This window comes from Onychomys torridus, chromosome 3 (genome assembly GCF_903995425.1).
Source record: "Onychomys torridus chromosome 3, mOncTor1.1, whole genome shotgun sequence".
NCBI classification, from domain to species: Eukaryota; Metazoa; Chordata; class Mammalia; order Rodentia; family Cricetidae; genus Onychomys; species Onychomys torridus.
The window spans coordinates 105,941,344-105,957,804 of record NC_050445.1 but is presented as its reverse complement, the minus strand read 5'-3'; the positions used below and the strand labels follow the sequence as shown (position 1 = coordinate 105,957,804).

The 16,461-nt window shown below is 42.7% G+C and overlaps 1 protein-coding gene across 1 annotated transcript in view; it reads right to left on the bottom strand.

The window, feature by feature from the left end:
• Washc2c (WASH complex subunit 2C) overlaps window positions 1–16,461 on the bottom strand; it is a 41,385-nt gene that overhangs the window by 6,243 nt on the left and 18,681 nt on the right. Inside the window, exons 12-22 of the mRNA XM_036181893.1 lie at window positions 16,390–16,394; window positions 16,102–16,233; window positions 13,924–14,090; window positions 11,050–11,152; window positions 9,488–9,640; window positions 7,773–7,952; window positions 3,243–3,371; window positions 3,046–3,126; window positions 2,347–2,466; window positions 1,383–1,445; window positions 827–1,039 (exon numbers count right to left, since the gene is read on the bottom strand). Coding sequence (XP_036037786.1) covers window positions 827–1,039; window positions 1,383–1,445; window positions 2,347–2,466; window positions 3,046–3,126; window positions 3,243–3,371; window positions 7,773–7,952; window positions 9,488–9,640; window positions 11,050–11,152; window positions 13,924–14,090; window positions 16,102–16,233; window positions 16,390–16,394 — 1,346 coding nt within the window. The remainder of the gene's footprint in view (window positions 1–826; window positions 1,040–1,382; window positions 1,446–2,346; window positions 2,467–3,045; window positions 3,127–3,242; window positions 3,372–7,772; window positions 7,953–9,487; window positions 9,641–11,049; window positions 11,153–13,923; window positions 14,091–16,101; window positions 16,234–16,389; window positions 16,395–16,461) is intronic.

Genomic DNA, 16,461 nt, shown 5'->3' with positions numbered 1-16,461 from the left:
ACAAAATAAGCAAACTGTGTCTGTTTGCTTCAAAGAAATATCATGATTTTAGGAAGCTCTGAGTAATGAAGCTGGGAGCCTGAGCTGAGGGTAGATATAACCAAGATACATCACATGCAATGCTAGAACTTGCCAGAAAATAAATAAAAGATATTCTTTTAAAACAAAACAAAACAAAACACAATTTTAGGAAGTAGCTAATTTAAGCTTGAAAGATAACAAAAATAACAAGAGCTTTTTGGTTTTTGTGTTTTGAATACAGGAAAAATAAACCTGAAAACACTAAAAATTATTTATCATCCAGGGACAGGTCATCCTGGGTCCTGTTGCCTACTTGGACACCTATTAAGACTTCAGAGAGAAGGGAGATTGGAGAGAAAAGAAAACGTCTAAGAGTTCATTGGAAGTCCACTAAGGACATCCTTTGCAACAGCTTTCCTAGTGTGCAGGAACTGCTTGGGATCCCAGAGAAGAGGGCCCAAGCTACAGGAAGCAGAGAAAACCACGCAAGTAAGGATGGCGAGGTGCTCCAGAGAACGGTGGGAAAAGCACCAGGGCTGGCGGGCAGCAACAGGACACAGCATGCTATTAGGGACTGGCGACCTGGTGTGACCAGTATTTAATGATCAGTGGGGAAGCACAAGTGGGTAATGGAAAAGCAGAAGCACCATCAGGAAACAAAGAGAAGCAGAAGGGAAGAAGGGCTAAACAAAGGCTGAGTGCCCCCTTCAGGTGGGGAGGTGAAGCTGGACTACAGATTGGTCTAGAAAGCAGCAGTCAGTTTAGTCCGGTTAACAGAAAAACAAACAGACGATAGTTGCATCACCTTGTTTGCACTGTGTAAGGTATCTGCCTGGGCTGGAAGATCGAAACTGACACCAGTCTCCTCACTCCCAGGAAGAGTGGGCACACGTTCCAGGACATGGCTCCTTCCAGGTTCAGATGAAGGGAAAGCTAATTCAGATGAAAGAGGCTTTGTTCCTGGGGTCTGCAGGGCCACTGGGGGCAGCAAGGCTGCTGGGTTAATGGCTAAATTTGCCTAAAGAAGAAAAATAGAACTCAGTATTTGTTCTTAAACACAGGAGCAGATTACCATTTCTGTGACACACGGTATCTGTGTTGCACACAATGTAGAATACAAGAGAATATAAATGCAGGAAAATCCCTGATCCAGGCTCAGTGGGGCGCACACTTGTGCCCATCACTGGGATCAAAAGATTAAAGAGCAGCATACGAAGCAACAAGTAGGCAAGGGTGGAGGGTATGGTGTTGGCAGGGGAAGAGATGAGAGAATGCTTGGTAGCAGCTGAAAAAACTGAAAATCCACAAATTTTATAGGTGCCACAGGCAGGCAATGAAGACTCCAGATCCAATATAATTACTTGTATTTTCCTGATCCGACTGGATGGCTCTCTGCTTTTAAATGGAGTGGGACCTGAAGAATCCTGTGTGAAATTAAATTTAGTTAAAAATCCACTGAGGGAACAGGAAACAAACTGTCTTGGATTACATTCGTACTGTAAGTAAATCTGCAATGGAGCAAGCTGTCCCTGTCTGCAGCTCTTCACTCCGCCCCGGGCCTCACAGCATCTGCTTGCTGGCATTACTTCAGTGAGGCCTCCTCCAACATGCAAGAGGGAAGGCCGCCGTCATAGGACAGGCACAAGCAGGAAGGGGAGACACTGACGATGAGTAAGACTAGAGCTGTAGTCTTGTCTCAACATATCATGATGAGGCATCCAACATGGCAAATACCCAAGAAGCACACAAGCTCCCCACGGCCTGGTGCACGAGTTCTAAATACAGAAGCATCTCAATTCCAGATGAGGTCAGAGATACGCTAACCAAGTGCCTCCTTTTCCAAGTGCAGGCTAGGGGCCTCAGTGAAATTTCCAGAGACAACTGCAGTTGTCTGGCTCCCTTTGTGGAAAAGCCCCACGTGATACTGAGAGGACTCCCAGAAGGGAGGTTTTACAGCAACTACCTTGGAGCAGTGACCCTGAGGAGGAACCAAGAAACCGGACGTTATTTGTATTAATTAGAATATAATTCTACTCCCAATGAAGCCCTGAGGGAGAAACGGAGGCACTAATGAAAAATGATCTTTTATCTTATCCTAACATCAGATTGGAAATTGAATTTGGCGTCTGATCTAAATACAGTAATGATTACACACACAGGTTTCTCAAGTGTGGAAGAAAGTGGGGATAAAAGGACATAGTGAAAGGGAGGGTGCTGGCTGCTATTCCCTCTTTAACTAAGGATTCTGAGCAACCCTCAGTCTGCGCCAGCAACTGCCTAAGCAGGATGAGGTAAGAGCTGAACGCCCTCGAGGAGAGTTCTAACCTGTGGTGTTTCTGCTTTCCATAAGCTTTTCTCTTTGCTACCTTGAGTAGACTCAGGAGTTTTCTCGCTCTTTAAAGAAACAGGGTGGTCTTTTTTCAGTAATCCCTTTTTTTCAGGTACCTTCAAAAGAAAAAAAAAAGAGTCTATCATGTATCTTCAAAATTTTAAACAATACTGAAAACAGGAACTTGGCCTGTGGGTTTTGAAAGTCCATTAACTAACTCATAGGTGGCATTTCAGAAACAGCATCTTAAGCACTGTGTTTTTCTAGGGCTGAGATGCAGCTCAGCGGCAGAAGAATGGCCTGGCATGCACAGGTTCTGAGGGAAAAAGAGACTGTGACTTACACAGGAGTCCTCTCTGTAATAAGAAGGGAAAAGGTCTACAAAACCTGACACAGCAGGAGAAAAATACACACAGACTAAAATCAAGATTTAAAGGTCTGCATCTGAAAGGGACAAAAATGTAGTCCATATTATATGCAAGCGTCCTTTTAAACTCTTTAAAAGGCAAACAGGTCTGCACCACAATCAGAGACTCTGGATGAGTAAGGGTTATGAACTGAGAGCCACCCACCCTATATACATACTGCTCCATCTATTATCCGTTATGTGTTCACTAGTAAGCCTTACAATTTCTTTCATCTTAACTGAACATTCATTTCCTATCCTCCCGAGCCTGAGAATAAAAAGCTGGTACCACAGGCTGAGTCTTGGCAGAGCTGAAAAGATCATCATCTTCATCATCACCAAACAGGCTCCCACCACAGGGCACTGACAACTGAAAGAAATAACACTCAGATTACACATCCCCAAAGTGGAGCTATTTACCCACACTTCGAACCACCTACACCACGAGCCACACAGTCTCTAACATGGGGACTAGAAGGAACTAACCCTGGTTTTTTTGGTGCCAGAGAAAAGATCAACATCTGGGTCATTGTCCTCCTGTAGCTTGTGGCTGAAAAGCAGCTCTTCATCCTGGAAGACGCCTGTGCTCTTGGGGCGGCCATCAGTTCTGAGACCCTTGCCAAAAGACAATGGACACAACAAAGATGTGGTAAAAGTCTGACCACAGCCTACATGCCAATCACCGGGGAAAGACACTCAAAAACAGAATACTATATAGTTACCTGGAATAGTGGTGGTAAATGAATTATCAAAAACAGTGGTGAATAAGTTTGTAAATACAGATAGCATATGCACAATCTCTCAACCTTCATGTAGTACCTAAATTTTTTATTACCTCCACCCCATGCCAACTCCACCAAAAAAAAGGCCCAATCCTAACCCATTAGTTCCGTACTGACTGAAGCAGCAGCACTCTGGGGGTAAAGCCAAACCACACCTATTTCTCCATTTCATTTCTGAAGGAAGAACATCGTAGAAATTACTCTGAACAATTTATTTGGCTTGGTATTAAAAGGGGAGGGCTGGAGAGATGGCTCAGTGGGCAAAGTGTTTACAGCACAAGCATGGGGACCTGAGTCCCACCATCTCACCACCCACATAAACAACACCTACAGCCCAGGCCTGGGGCAGGACAGAGGGCTCAAGAACATGGAAGAACTCACTGCCCATCATCCTCAACAATCAGTGAGAGACTCTGTCTCAAAAATTAATATGGAGAGCTACAGCAGGAGAAGAAAACTCCCAATGCCAACCTCTGGTCTCCACAACCATGACCATAAACATGGCTGTCATCCTGCACACACAACCACATACAGAAAAGAACACTGCAACCTACATGGCTGACAACCTATGTGTCATGGCTGGTTCTGTGTCATCAGAGAAGGAGCCTCAGTTGAGGAAATGCTTCCATGAGATCCAGCTATAAGGCATTTTCTCATTTAGTGATCAGTGGGGGAGGGCCCAGCCCATTGTGGGTAATGCTGTCCCTGGGTTCTATAAGAAAGCAGGCTGATGGTGGCGCACGCCTTTAATCCCAGCACACGGGAGGCAGGCGGATCTCTGTGAGTTTGAGGCCAGCCTGGGCTACAGAGTGAGTTCCAGGAAAGGTGCAAGGCTACACAGAGAAACCCTGTCTCAAAAAACCAAAACCAAAAAAAAAAAAAAAAAAGAAAGAAAGCAGGCTGAGCAAACCAGTAAGCAGCACCCATCCATGGCCTCTGTATCAGCTCCTGCCCTGTTTGAGTTCCTGTCCTAACTTCAGTGATGAACTGCAATGTGGAAGTGTAAGTTGAATAAACCCTTTCCTCCCCAACTTGCCCTTCAGTCATGGTGTTTCATCACAACAATAGAAACCCTAAGACACTAGGTTTTATAATCTGTTAAGATAAAAGTCAATGATTTTTTTTTCAGCATATTCACAGTTGCAAAACCATCCCAATCTAAAGTTCTACACTTGTATCTCACCACCCTTCACAAAAAGCTAAACAATTAATGGCCATGTATGCTTACTGTCCACCCTCTTCTTTCAGCCTCAAACTATCTCTTCACGTGTATAGTGTACACACAAGCGCACATCTGTGGGTATAAGCTACAGTTAAGATCATGTGTCCTCTTCAGTCACTCTTCACTAAAGACAGGGTCTCTCACTGAACCTGGAGCCAAAATCTGACAAGACAGACTGGCCAGCATGTAAAGGGTACAGCTGTTCTCTCCTTCCACCTCCACAAGGGTTCTGAAGACACAACTCAGGTCCTCAGTCTTGTGCTGCAAGCACCTGTTCTCAATAAGCCCTCTCACTGGCCCCTGGACTAGTCCTGCATGTGTAAGTCTTGCAATGTTTTCAGCAAGTGTTCCTAAGTATTTTACCTTTTTGTTGATGTAGTAAATGGAATTTCTTATTTTCAGATAAGACTATATGAAACTATAATATATTGATACACTGATTTTATATCCTGCAAATGTTGCTTAGATATTCTGTAGTTTTTAGGACTTCCTGTGACCTGACATAGACAGCTTCTAACCTGGATACCTCACCTAGAATACAAGGCTGGCTAGAATGGTAAGAGGGAGGGAGTATCCCTGTCTTACAATCTTAAGGGGAAAGCTCTCTGTCTTCAGCCTGAAGCATGTCAACTGTGGGTTTTCATGGATGCTCTGGCCAAACTGAGGATGCTTCCTTCTACATTTAATTTGCTAAGTGCTCTTTTGTTTTCCCTTTTAAATCATGAAAGGGCTTGAACTCTTCAGATGCCTTTCTGAATCTATCAAGATGACAATGTGCTTTCCATTCTGCACTTTATTAACACAATATATTACACTGACTGATGTTCATAGAGTTAACTACGTTGCAGTCTTAAGAGAAATTCCACTTACGCTGGCTTTTCCTCTTATTGTCCTAAACTAGGTTTACTAGGGCTTTGTTGAGCATTTTATCATCTATTTTCAGAAAATATTAGTCTGTAGTTTTAAGAGCTATGTGGTCTTGGGCTGGAGAGATGGCTTAGTGGTTAAGAGCATTGACTGCTCTTCCAGAGGACCCAGGTTGGATTCCCAGCACTCACACGGTAGCTCACAACCATCTGTACCTCCAGTTCCAGATGATCCAATGCCCTCTTCTAGATTCTGTGGGTACCACGCACACATGTGATGCACAGATACGCATGCATGCAAGCCACTCGTATACACAAAATAAAAATTTAAAAAGATATGTCTAGTTTGGGTTCAAAACAATAGTAGCCTCACAGAACAAGGCTACTATGTTCAGCAGTGAAATTTTTGGAATATGTACTGTTTGTCTTTCTAGGTCTGGGATACCTCACTCAGTATGATATTGTCCAGTTCCATCCCTTTCATCCAAATTTTATGAATGTATTTTTTGTTACAGCTGAACGGTATCCCATTGTATATATGTACCACATTTTTATTATTCAGTCAGGAGCTGAAAGACATGTAGGTTGTTTCCATTTCTTGGCTATTATAAATGGAGCAGCAATGACCATGGCTGAGCCAAGTATCTGTGGAATAGGACGCCAAGGAGTGGTACAGCTGAGTCATATGATGGATCTACATTTAACGTTTTGAACATTCTCCACACTGATTTCCAAAGTAGCTGCACCAATCTGCATCAACAGTCCCATCAGCAGTGATGAGGGTTCCACTTCCCCATACATGCTCCAGCATGTGTTGCCAGCTGTTTTCTTGATCTTAGTCATTCTGACTGGGGTGAGATGAATCTCAAAAGCAGTAAGAGAAATACACGTGGGAGTGAAGAATGAGGAAGAAGAGTAAATAACACTAAGGATGTTTGAAAAGGCCATAGGGAAATGCAGTATTTTATAAGGTTACTAAAAATACATATTTGTGTGTGTATGCTTGTTTCTATGTATATATAGTTTAAATGGAGTTATACACAAGGGGTGACAATGCTCCCTGTAAGGGCCATAAACTAACAAAACCTCCAGTTCCAAGCATAGGAAACTTCTGATCACATTGTTGTCAGGGGGTTCCAAGAGACACCCCAAATAATATAGGTTATTGCCATTGTCCTTGACTGCCTCCAACAACTGGAAATTAAGAAATATCCTTTGGCCATAGACACCACATACTACAGACACAGGACTTGGAGGGATTGAGCTAGACATGACTTGGAAGCCTCCTACCCTGATGACTACCTCTCACAACTATTGGAAGGTGCTATGTAAGCTGACAAGGGAGAAAAATCAATCAGTAGTTCTAACTAGGTGTAGAGCCAAAACTCCACAACAAAGACAGCCCAGTAAGACCTCCCTAATGGTATAACAGTGGCACTTTTAATCTGGCTGTAACCAATAGCTGTCTAACCGGACTTAAAGCAGACTCAATAGGAGAAAATACATGCCTAGTACTGTAAACCTAGCCTAATACTGGGCTGGAGAGGGCTACACCCTAGGAGAACCTACTACTGACATTTTCCTAAACTAATACAATTTCTAACTATATGCTAAATACTTATCCTTGTGCCCATACATGTGTAACTCTTTATGCAGCAGAGACCATCACAGAGATCCAAAACCAATGGCAGATGAGCAACTACACGAGAACCCACATGGCCTACAAAAGCTAACCCAGTTCTCCTACAGCCCCTTAGAGAAAAGTTTTCCTGATGCCTGATATACTGATAAATGGCCTTTACCATTAATACTTCTAAAACTGAATGCTAGCTAACTGAAGTACACACATCTGCCCTAACCCCCTTCCTACTATTTACTCTTATCATGAGCCAACTCTCTCAAGAGCAACAAGGTCTGCACATCTCAGAAGAAGCAAGTGAGACTCTAATTCCCTACCTAACCTGACAGACGTAAGGGGCAAGCCACTGCTGTGACTGGGAATCACCATCTGACTGGAGAGAATCATTAACACTTGTAGTAAAAACCAAGATTTCTCGGCACCCCCCAGGTCAGCAGAATAGCCTTGTTTGAAAGGGAATTCCGTCCTCTCCTCTAGGCATGAAAACATTTACTGCTCTTTGCTCACCTTTTCCATTTCCTTCTGCGGCACACAGGTGTTGCTCTGATCTTCCACTTTCTCTTCCTCATCAAATAAACTAAGGACAGTTTTGGTTCTACCCTTGGTTCCTCTGTCCAATGGAGATGAAGAAGAAAATAAATCAGAAGGCCCGACTGCTTCCTGGTCAGATGCAGTAAAAAATCCTTCCTACAAACAGAAATAAGTAAAATATTGATTGCTAGAAATTAAAATCCTATCATGGCCTTTACAAGCTGGCCATTAATTCATCAACTGCCACAATAACATGACTCAGTGCAACCCAGCTTATCACATATACTACTGTGTGACAAAACAATACAGTCACCAAGAGGCTAGTACAGACAATGCACAGGTAAAGATGATTTTTCCCAATCATGTTAAGCCAGAGCCCCCCCTTCTTCCTCTAACAAGGTGAAAGGGTAGTTATAACTTGATGTACACAAGCTGCTTATTTACTAGAAAGAATTTCTCAATTATAATGTCAATAGATGTCAATCATAAGGAATGGATCCTAATTCCTAGTTTTAATATGTAAGTCCTAGAGAGAAACTTAACCAGCAAAATCACACACTCAAATTGTAGCCTTACAATGTTCATCTACATAGAACAATTTCTAACATGACGCTAAAAGTGCAACATTAATCCAACAGTATTACAACTCAGGCCAGATACTACTGGTCAAAACAAGAAAGAAAGATAATTTCCAATTAAACACACTATTGACTATAGAGTGCATCCCAACTTTCAAAGTGGAAAAGCATGTTTCATTAGAGAAGTGATACTATATAAAGTAATGCCTACTTTGTGAAAGACAATATGCTAAGTGCTTATGAATAAAAAAGCAAGCAAGCAAACAAACCTAATCCTCAGGGAGTTTACACTAAGCTGAGGGACAGGGCAGCATAACAGCTTGAGCCGAGGCTAGACTGGACTGTGACAGAGTAATTCAGGTTCACATCAGCCACTAGGAGGGGAAGATTAGAGCGACTCAGGTACACATGAGTGAGTGTCACTGTAGCCATCGGGAGCCTCTGTGGGAAAAGTAAATGACACGTTCTTCACACAGGCCCTGGGAGGAACCAAACCTGAGCAGCTGGACCTACAGAGTACAGAACTAGGAAAACATGGGGCACACCATGGACGGAAAGCAACTGCTGACATAAATCTCCAGTCACAGCCAGCAGTACGAGCTAAAGGCCTCCAAAAGAGACAACAAACCCTCAGAACAGAACGTTAATGTTAGGGGAAAACCCATTTCACATGGCTCTGATTTCATCCACATCAACCAGAAGTAAAAGCATGGCAACCTAGCTTCATGGAAGTGACAGCTGAGCTCAGAAGCGAGGACTATGAGCCAAAAAACCCAGGCACATCAGAGGAAAACAATCAGAGGAAATGCACAGGGTAGGTCAGCATGAAAAAACAAGATAAGGAAAGGCATCCACAGAGGGGCAACAGGCAGTTATCCAACACAATACTAATGTAAAAGATCTTCTTTTCACTGTACACAGGAATTCAGCTACCAAGGGAACCTGATCGAGGAGTCCCTGGACAACAAGAACACAGGCTATTTTCTTACCACCCTGAGTGTTTTCTAGTCTTCCTACAAACACACTTATTTATGCAAAAGCATTTTCAGTGTTGGAAAATGTAGGAGAGTGTACATGTTACAAATGGATTGGAAAACCAAAAATGCAGCTTACCTTCTTTACCACATTAGCTATATCAGCATTCCCCACCTCTGGGGACACTTTGGCATTATCAACCTTCACATCCATAGATTTCACACCAGATGGTACCTCATTCTCCTCCTCGTCACTGAACAATGATGGCACCTCAGAGATGCTCTCTTTTTTCTGCCAAGAGAAGAGAAAATGGCATCCACAATGATTAAAAAAATGATGCCTGAATAGTATGATGGTGTATGAAGCCAGCCAAAACTAGTCCATTCATGAGCTAAGTATGATGCAGGAAGGACAGATAGGACAGTAACTGTGGCCTCAATATGGAAGATGTAACAGATAGGATTCCTTCAGACTTGGGGTCACAGCACTTCAGACTGTCTGTTACTGTTACCAGAACAATGACTAGGCTCTCTCCTCTTACACTTCTCCTGTATGACAGCACTCAGTAGTTACTACACCAAATCTGTGCTCCTTGCACTAAGCCACAGCAACCAGTCAACCCGTCATGCCCTTCTCCTTGTCTGCAGCTGCTCTTGGCTTGCCATTCCTTAATGTAATGCCAACTCTCACACTGCCACACCCTGGGTTCCTCCTCTGTCTGAAGACTATCTTCATGTTTACAGAAAGTCCCAGATGTAAAAGTCACACAAGGTTTCTCTGTTCTCTCCAGTATCAGTTGCTTGTCTGAATAAACATAATATTTCACTCTTTATCTGATCCTTACTTTACTTTATTCCTTATCTACCGTCCACTTCTCTGAAAGTACCGAACACTAAATGACCAGGCACAGTATTTTACACAAAGTAGTTACTCAATTTTGCAAGACCTTCAGCTCAGTTCATCAATTCATTCTTTGGAAGGCAGGGAGTTTAGAGTAGGAAACTGAGGTTATGTGACCAAGCTGGAGTTACCCACAGCCTACAAGCTATGAGGAAGCAATGACTAACCAAGTTAGGAAGGCTGATGTGGGAAACTATGAAAATATTACAAACAAAAATTGGGGTAAGAGGATTTTCAGTTATCATCAGGAGGAGATCCTTAAAATGAAAAATGATTTCAACTTGAAATCAAAGAAGATGGAAGTTCACAAAGAATGCAGAAGACAACAGGCAATACTTCAGTGATTAAAGGGGAAAAAAGTAGAACACAGTAGACTGTTACAATTTAAAGATGAAGTACCCCCTAAGGCTCACGCATGGAGAGCTTGGTCCCAGCTAGTAGCACTGTTTGAGGAAGTTCTAGCAACTTTAGAACATAGGGCATTGCTGGAGGAAGGTCACAGAGGATGTGTCCTTGGGAGCTAAGTCTTGCCTTCCTCCATCCTGTCCTTCTGTGTCCTATCCACCAGGAATTGAATAGCCTCAGTTACCATGATGTTCTACCTTGACAAAGGTCCAGAAGCAACAGAACCAAGGACTAAGGACTGGCCCTCTGAATCATGAGCCAAAATGAGCCTTTCTTCCTTTATGGTAACTGTTGTCATGGCAACTCCAAGGGCAGGGTTCAGATCTGACAAGGTGGCATCTCTACTCACAGAGCACAAGCTTACAGGTATTTTCTGAGTCTAGGAAAACTAATACCATTGTTGCAGGAGGAACAGATGCAGGAGGAAAGCCAAACAGAGAGCTTCCACTATCAGCATCATCTTCAAAGAGGAGTGATGTTCTCGGAGTCTTCTTTTGGCTACATGAACAAACAGAAGATCAAATTCAGGAGGAATACAATTTAAAAACAAAAGGACTGTTCTTTTTTGGCCACATCCACAATAACCAACCTCCTACCATTTGTTGACTTTGTACAGTTTAAAGCTGGTGATTTTTTTTTTAAAGATTTATTTATTTATTATGTATACAGTGTTCTGTCTACATATATCACTGAAGGCCAGAAGAGGGCAATGGATCTCATTATAGATGGTTGAGAGCCACCATGTGGGTGCTGGGAATTGAACTCAGGACCTTTGGAAGGGCAAACAGTGCTCTTAACCTCTGAGCCATCTCTCCAGCCCATAAAGCTGGTGATTTGAAAAGCCTTTGGATAGACAAACTTCGACCTTAGAGGCAGCAGCCTCTGCCTATCAGAAGAGCCTCTGTAGAGGAGCCCAGAGACCCACTTGTGAAGCTGTATCAGTCACTTTCTACAAGATGCAGCTGCACCAGCTTAGATCTGACAGGCACACTGTACTCCTGGTAGTCACAAGCATAGAATTCTCCACTGCCACCTTCTCCAACAGAAACTGAACTAAGGATGGCTATGCCTACTTTCAGCATGGCCAGGAAGGTTGCTGAGCCACAGAGCCAGAGTCAGCTTTTGCAAAGTAATCTACTTTTCTGCTTTCTTCTTCTTTGATTCAGAGTAGCTTTTCTGGGATATAATTTACATAATAAAATGGGATATAATTTACATAATAAAATGGGATATAATTTACATAATAAAATTACCCCCTTTAAAACATACCTTTCAATATCTTTTTGTTGTTGTTGTTGTTTGAGACAGGGTTTCTCTGTGTAGCTTTGTGCCTTTCCTAGAACTCGCTTTGTAGACCAGGCTGGCCTCGAATTCAGAGATCCGCCTGCCTCTGCCTCCCAAGAGCTGGGATTAAAGACGTGCGCCACCACCGCCCGGCTTCCTTTCAATATATTAAGAGCTGAGCACTATTGCCACATTTTCATTGCCTCAAAGGAATCCCATGGTCATTAGCAATTAACTCTCAATTCCCATCTCCCCTCAACTCCTAGCAACCACCAACCTACTTCTTCTCTCTGGGTTGCTCCATTCATATAAATAGAATCATATAATCTGCAATCATATGTGACTGAGTTCTTCAATTAATGTATTTTCTAGGTCAATTCCTGTCCTATCATATATCGGCACTTTATTCCTTTTTGGTGAATAATAGGCCATCATGTGGTTCCACAACATTCTGTTTATCCATTCATCACCTGTGGGACATCTAGGTTGCTTCTGCTTTCTGGGTATTTATGGATCAAGGCTACAATGGACATTCTTGTACACGTTTTTCTTATCTGAGCACCTTTTCATTTGTCTTAGTTGTATACCAAAGAGTTAAATTATTTGATCACATGGTAACCCAGGCTTAACATTCTGAAGAAACACCAAACCATTTTCCAAAGTGACCGCACCATTTTATATTCATCCACATCTGTACAGATACAAAACCCTTTGTGAGATATGATCAAATCTGTGGATTACTCTCTACACACATTTTATAGACATCTTCAAGGACAACTGGAGGTATAAAGAATCTGGGGCTGAAAGCATCACTGAAAGGCAGGAACTATGACTGGCACCAAGATCTCAGAGGGGACATGTTTCAGGTTCATGGCAATGAGTGTGGTAGGGCACGTGTGCACAGAGGATGCTCAACTACAGTGGAGATACAGAGGGGCAGGGAAAGGCAGAGCTACACCCCTGCTCTAAGCCCCCAAGTTCTTCTCTTCCACAAGGCTGGATTACAGAAGGTTCTTAAAAGAGAGGACTTGCACTGACCCTTGACACAAGAAGGTCAGTAAAAGCATCAAGAGTATCCCAGGAAAGAACAATTCAAATAAAAACAAGAGAATGAAACATTTCCTTGCACTATAATGAAGGCTACACATGTGCCAGCTGCCTCACAAAGCATCTCACATTATGACTGACGGTTAGCTCAACAGACCTGAGAGATGAAAAATCTGAGGCAAGAGAAGTTAGGGAACTTGTCCAAAGTTATTCAGATAGGAACTGTAGAGCCAGAATTTAAAGCCTTATTAGGATATCAGACACTCTCTATTCTGAATCAGAGGCCACAGATTTACCAAGTGTCATGTCTTGGGAGCCTAAAAGCAGAAACAATAATGTCTGAGGAAAAGTGACTATGTAGAGAAAACTGAGGTACTTTATGAAAACCACTATCTAATGCACAGTATTTCCACATTCAATCCACAAACAGTGCCTGTTTATTCTACCACTGCTCAGCTGAAGTAATCATTCACAACTCTCCAGAGGAAATGGGTTAAGTGCAGGAGTCACTCTCAATACACAGCTATCCAGGCAGCACAGATAGCCTGGCCCATGTCACTTTCCACAAGCCACCAGCTTCAGCTCAGACAATCACCTAGACCAGAAGAAGTGGTCAGTACCTGCTGGCAGTCCACTCCTAACATACTGATTTTCAACATAAAGGATCTCCATCAAAGTATCAATGTTTAAATATCTTTCTTTAGGGCAGCACTAAAAGGAGGACTGGAGGGTATAAGCTGTAACAATCCTATTCTTAAACCCTAAGAGAAAAAACTGTTTCAAGGTTAAGAACATGACAGAAACAATCAAGGCAAACTTTCCCACTGCAAAGCAAGGGCAGCCCCATCTGTGTATGTGTGACACCAACACATCAACCACTGGCCACAAAAACACTGTCTCACACACTCAACCTTTCCCTGAAGTTGTAAAGATCTTACCTGTCCTTCGCAATAGCAAACAGATCAACTTCATCATCGTCCTCCTCAAATAGGTTGGTCTTTTTCACAGCCTTTGCTTCTTGGCCTTGGCTGGTCCTTGAGTCCCATCCTTTGGACGTACTGTCAGGTGCTAACTTGGTATGTGAATCAGTAATATTCCACTGGTCCTTAAAACATAAAACATGCAATAAGAGTATATAGGGCAATGCTCACAGAATGGCTAGGTGGGCAAAGCACTTGCTACATAAGCCTGAGGACCTGAGTTCAAATCCCCAGTTCCCATGTGGCCACACATGATAGTATCCCCAGCACTGGGAGGTGGAGAGCAGAGCTAGGTGGGTTCCAGCCTAGTCAAACCACACAAGGACAAGAGCAAGCCCCATCACCTCTACTCAACACATACACACACACACACACACACACACACACGGGGGGGGGGGGGGGGGCAGAGAGTCTGTAAATGCACATTTGAGCAGAAAACATAAGTCATTTTAAGTTTCTTTCAATAAACTCTATTGTAGTTACAATTTGTCTGCAACCTGGTACCATACTAACGTCCCTCAAATGAAAGGGCAAACATTATTAAATAGGAATATCTTCCTTTTTAACTGCTTAAATTTCTTTCTTTTGAGAAGAGGTCCCAGGTAGCCCAAGGTGGCCTTAAATCATGTGGCTGGGGATAATCTTGAACTTCAGCTCCTCCTATCTCCACCTCTCAAATACCAGGAATATAGACAGGACCTGGGAACTGAGCACAGGTTTTCTAATATATTAGGTAGGCTGGCTAGTTTTGTGTCAACTTGATACAAGTTAGAGTCATTTTTGAAGAAGGAGCCTCAACTGAGAAAATAACCCCACCAGGTTGACCTGTGGGGCATTTTCTTGGCATGGGAGGGCAGAGCTCACTGCAGGCTGTGCCTCCCATTGGCTGATGAACCAGGGTGCTATAAGAAAGCAGGCTGAGTAAGCCATAAGGAGCAAACTAGTACACTGTATCCATCCATGGCCTCTGCTTCAGTTCTTGACTCCAACTTCCTACTCTGAGTTCCTGTCTTGAATTTCCTCAGTGATGGACTGTTGCATGGAATAGTCAGCTAAAATAAGCCCCTTTCGCTCCAAGTTGCTTTTGGTTATGGTGTTTGATCACAGCAATAGAAACCCTGAGTTAAGACACTAACCAAGCACTTTATCTCCTGGGCTGAAACTCCTGCACTTTTAACAGCTTTTGAATTGTATTGTTCTTATTTTATTATTTTCCTATGCTGGACATAGACTCAGGGTCTTGCTCATGTTGGATATGTATAGCACAATCAAGTTACATCCCAAGTGCCAGAAAGACCTTTCATACTCAGGGCACTAAATTTTATTATAGTGATTGCTTCTCATCCTTCTTAGACAAAATGTAAATCTAAATCTCATTTATATTTATGGTCTTCTGCTCAGGTAAATATGAATAATGATTAAGCTATTATTGGTTTTGCTGATCTGTATCCAAACCACACTGTCCTACAGCAAAGGAGTTGAATTTTGGCAGGCCATTCCTAGCATGTCTAGCTGTAATTCTAGCTTAATGACACAAAGCAGTCCCTAACAAGATAACACACAGAGGATGGGACACATTACCCCAAGTATGGCACCTTGGCAATGAAGAAAGCAGAGGCACCAAGTCTCTCTGACCTTTCCCTGCCCCGTTACTGTGAAGCAGGACCAATGGTATCCTCCCTGTACCTGGAGGAAAGGCAATCCCATTTCTGAAGACCCAGAAAAACCTAGATGAGCAGACCTTTCTAAACCCCTCAGCTTACCACTGCAGACCAGGCTCTTCAATCCTATCATGCTTCTTCCTAGCTCTTCGTTCTCTATTATACTTAGCAAAACGCACTACAGGCTACTTACTACCTAAAATGTACTTTAAATGTTATTATTTTTCCTTGCAATCTCTTGCCCCAGAGCTTTAGCCATGAACCTTGTAGTGGAAGCCATATTAACTCCATTTTGAAAATATTAAAGTTTAACACATTACACAAATGTTTTTCTTCAAAAGACACAATCTTGTAAATAGCATCTTTTGGTGACCAAGCTCCAGTAAGTAGGGAACAGAAAGAGAACATGTTAGGACAGCTGTACCTCTTTCTACATTCTCATAAAAACCTCCTGTGTGGGCAAGCTTTAACCTACCTCCTCATCACTGCTGAATAACAAGGCAGATGCTTTCTTTTGGGGCTGCTCTGAAGGTTTTGGTTTCTCTTGACTGTGAGGTTGTAGAGAGGAAACCTGCTTCTTAGCTGGGGCACTCCCAAAGAGATTATCCTAAAAGGACAGATGGTAGGAAAGTATACAAAGCTGTCACCAGTTCACAGACAGGCAACTGGAGTAAGGCATTCTCCCCAGAGCAGAGCATGACATGTCTGGGGAAAACAATCACAAAATACCTACACATTTCAGTCTACAACCTCTTCTAATTACAACCTCTATCCACAGAAGGAAAACAAGATTATCACAGAATTCTCTTAATTTAAAAAAATTAATTATTATCTG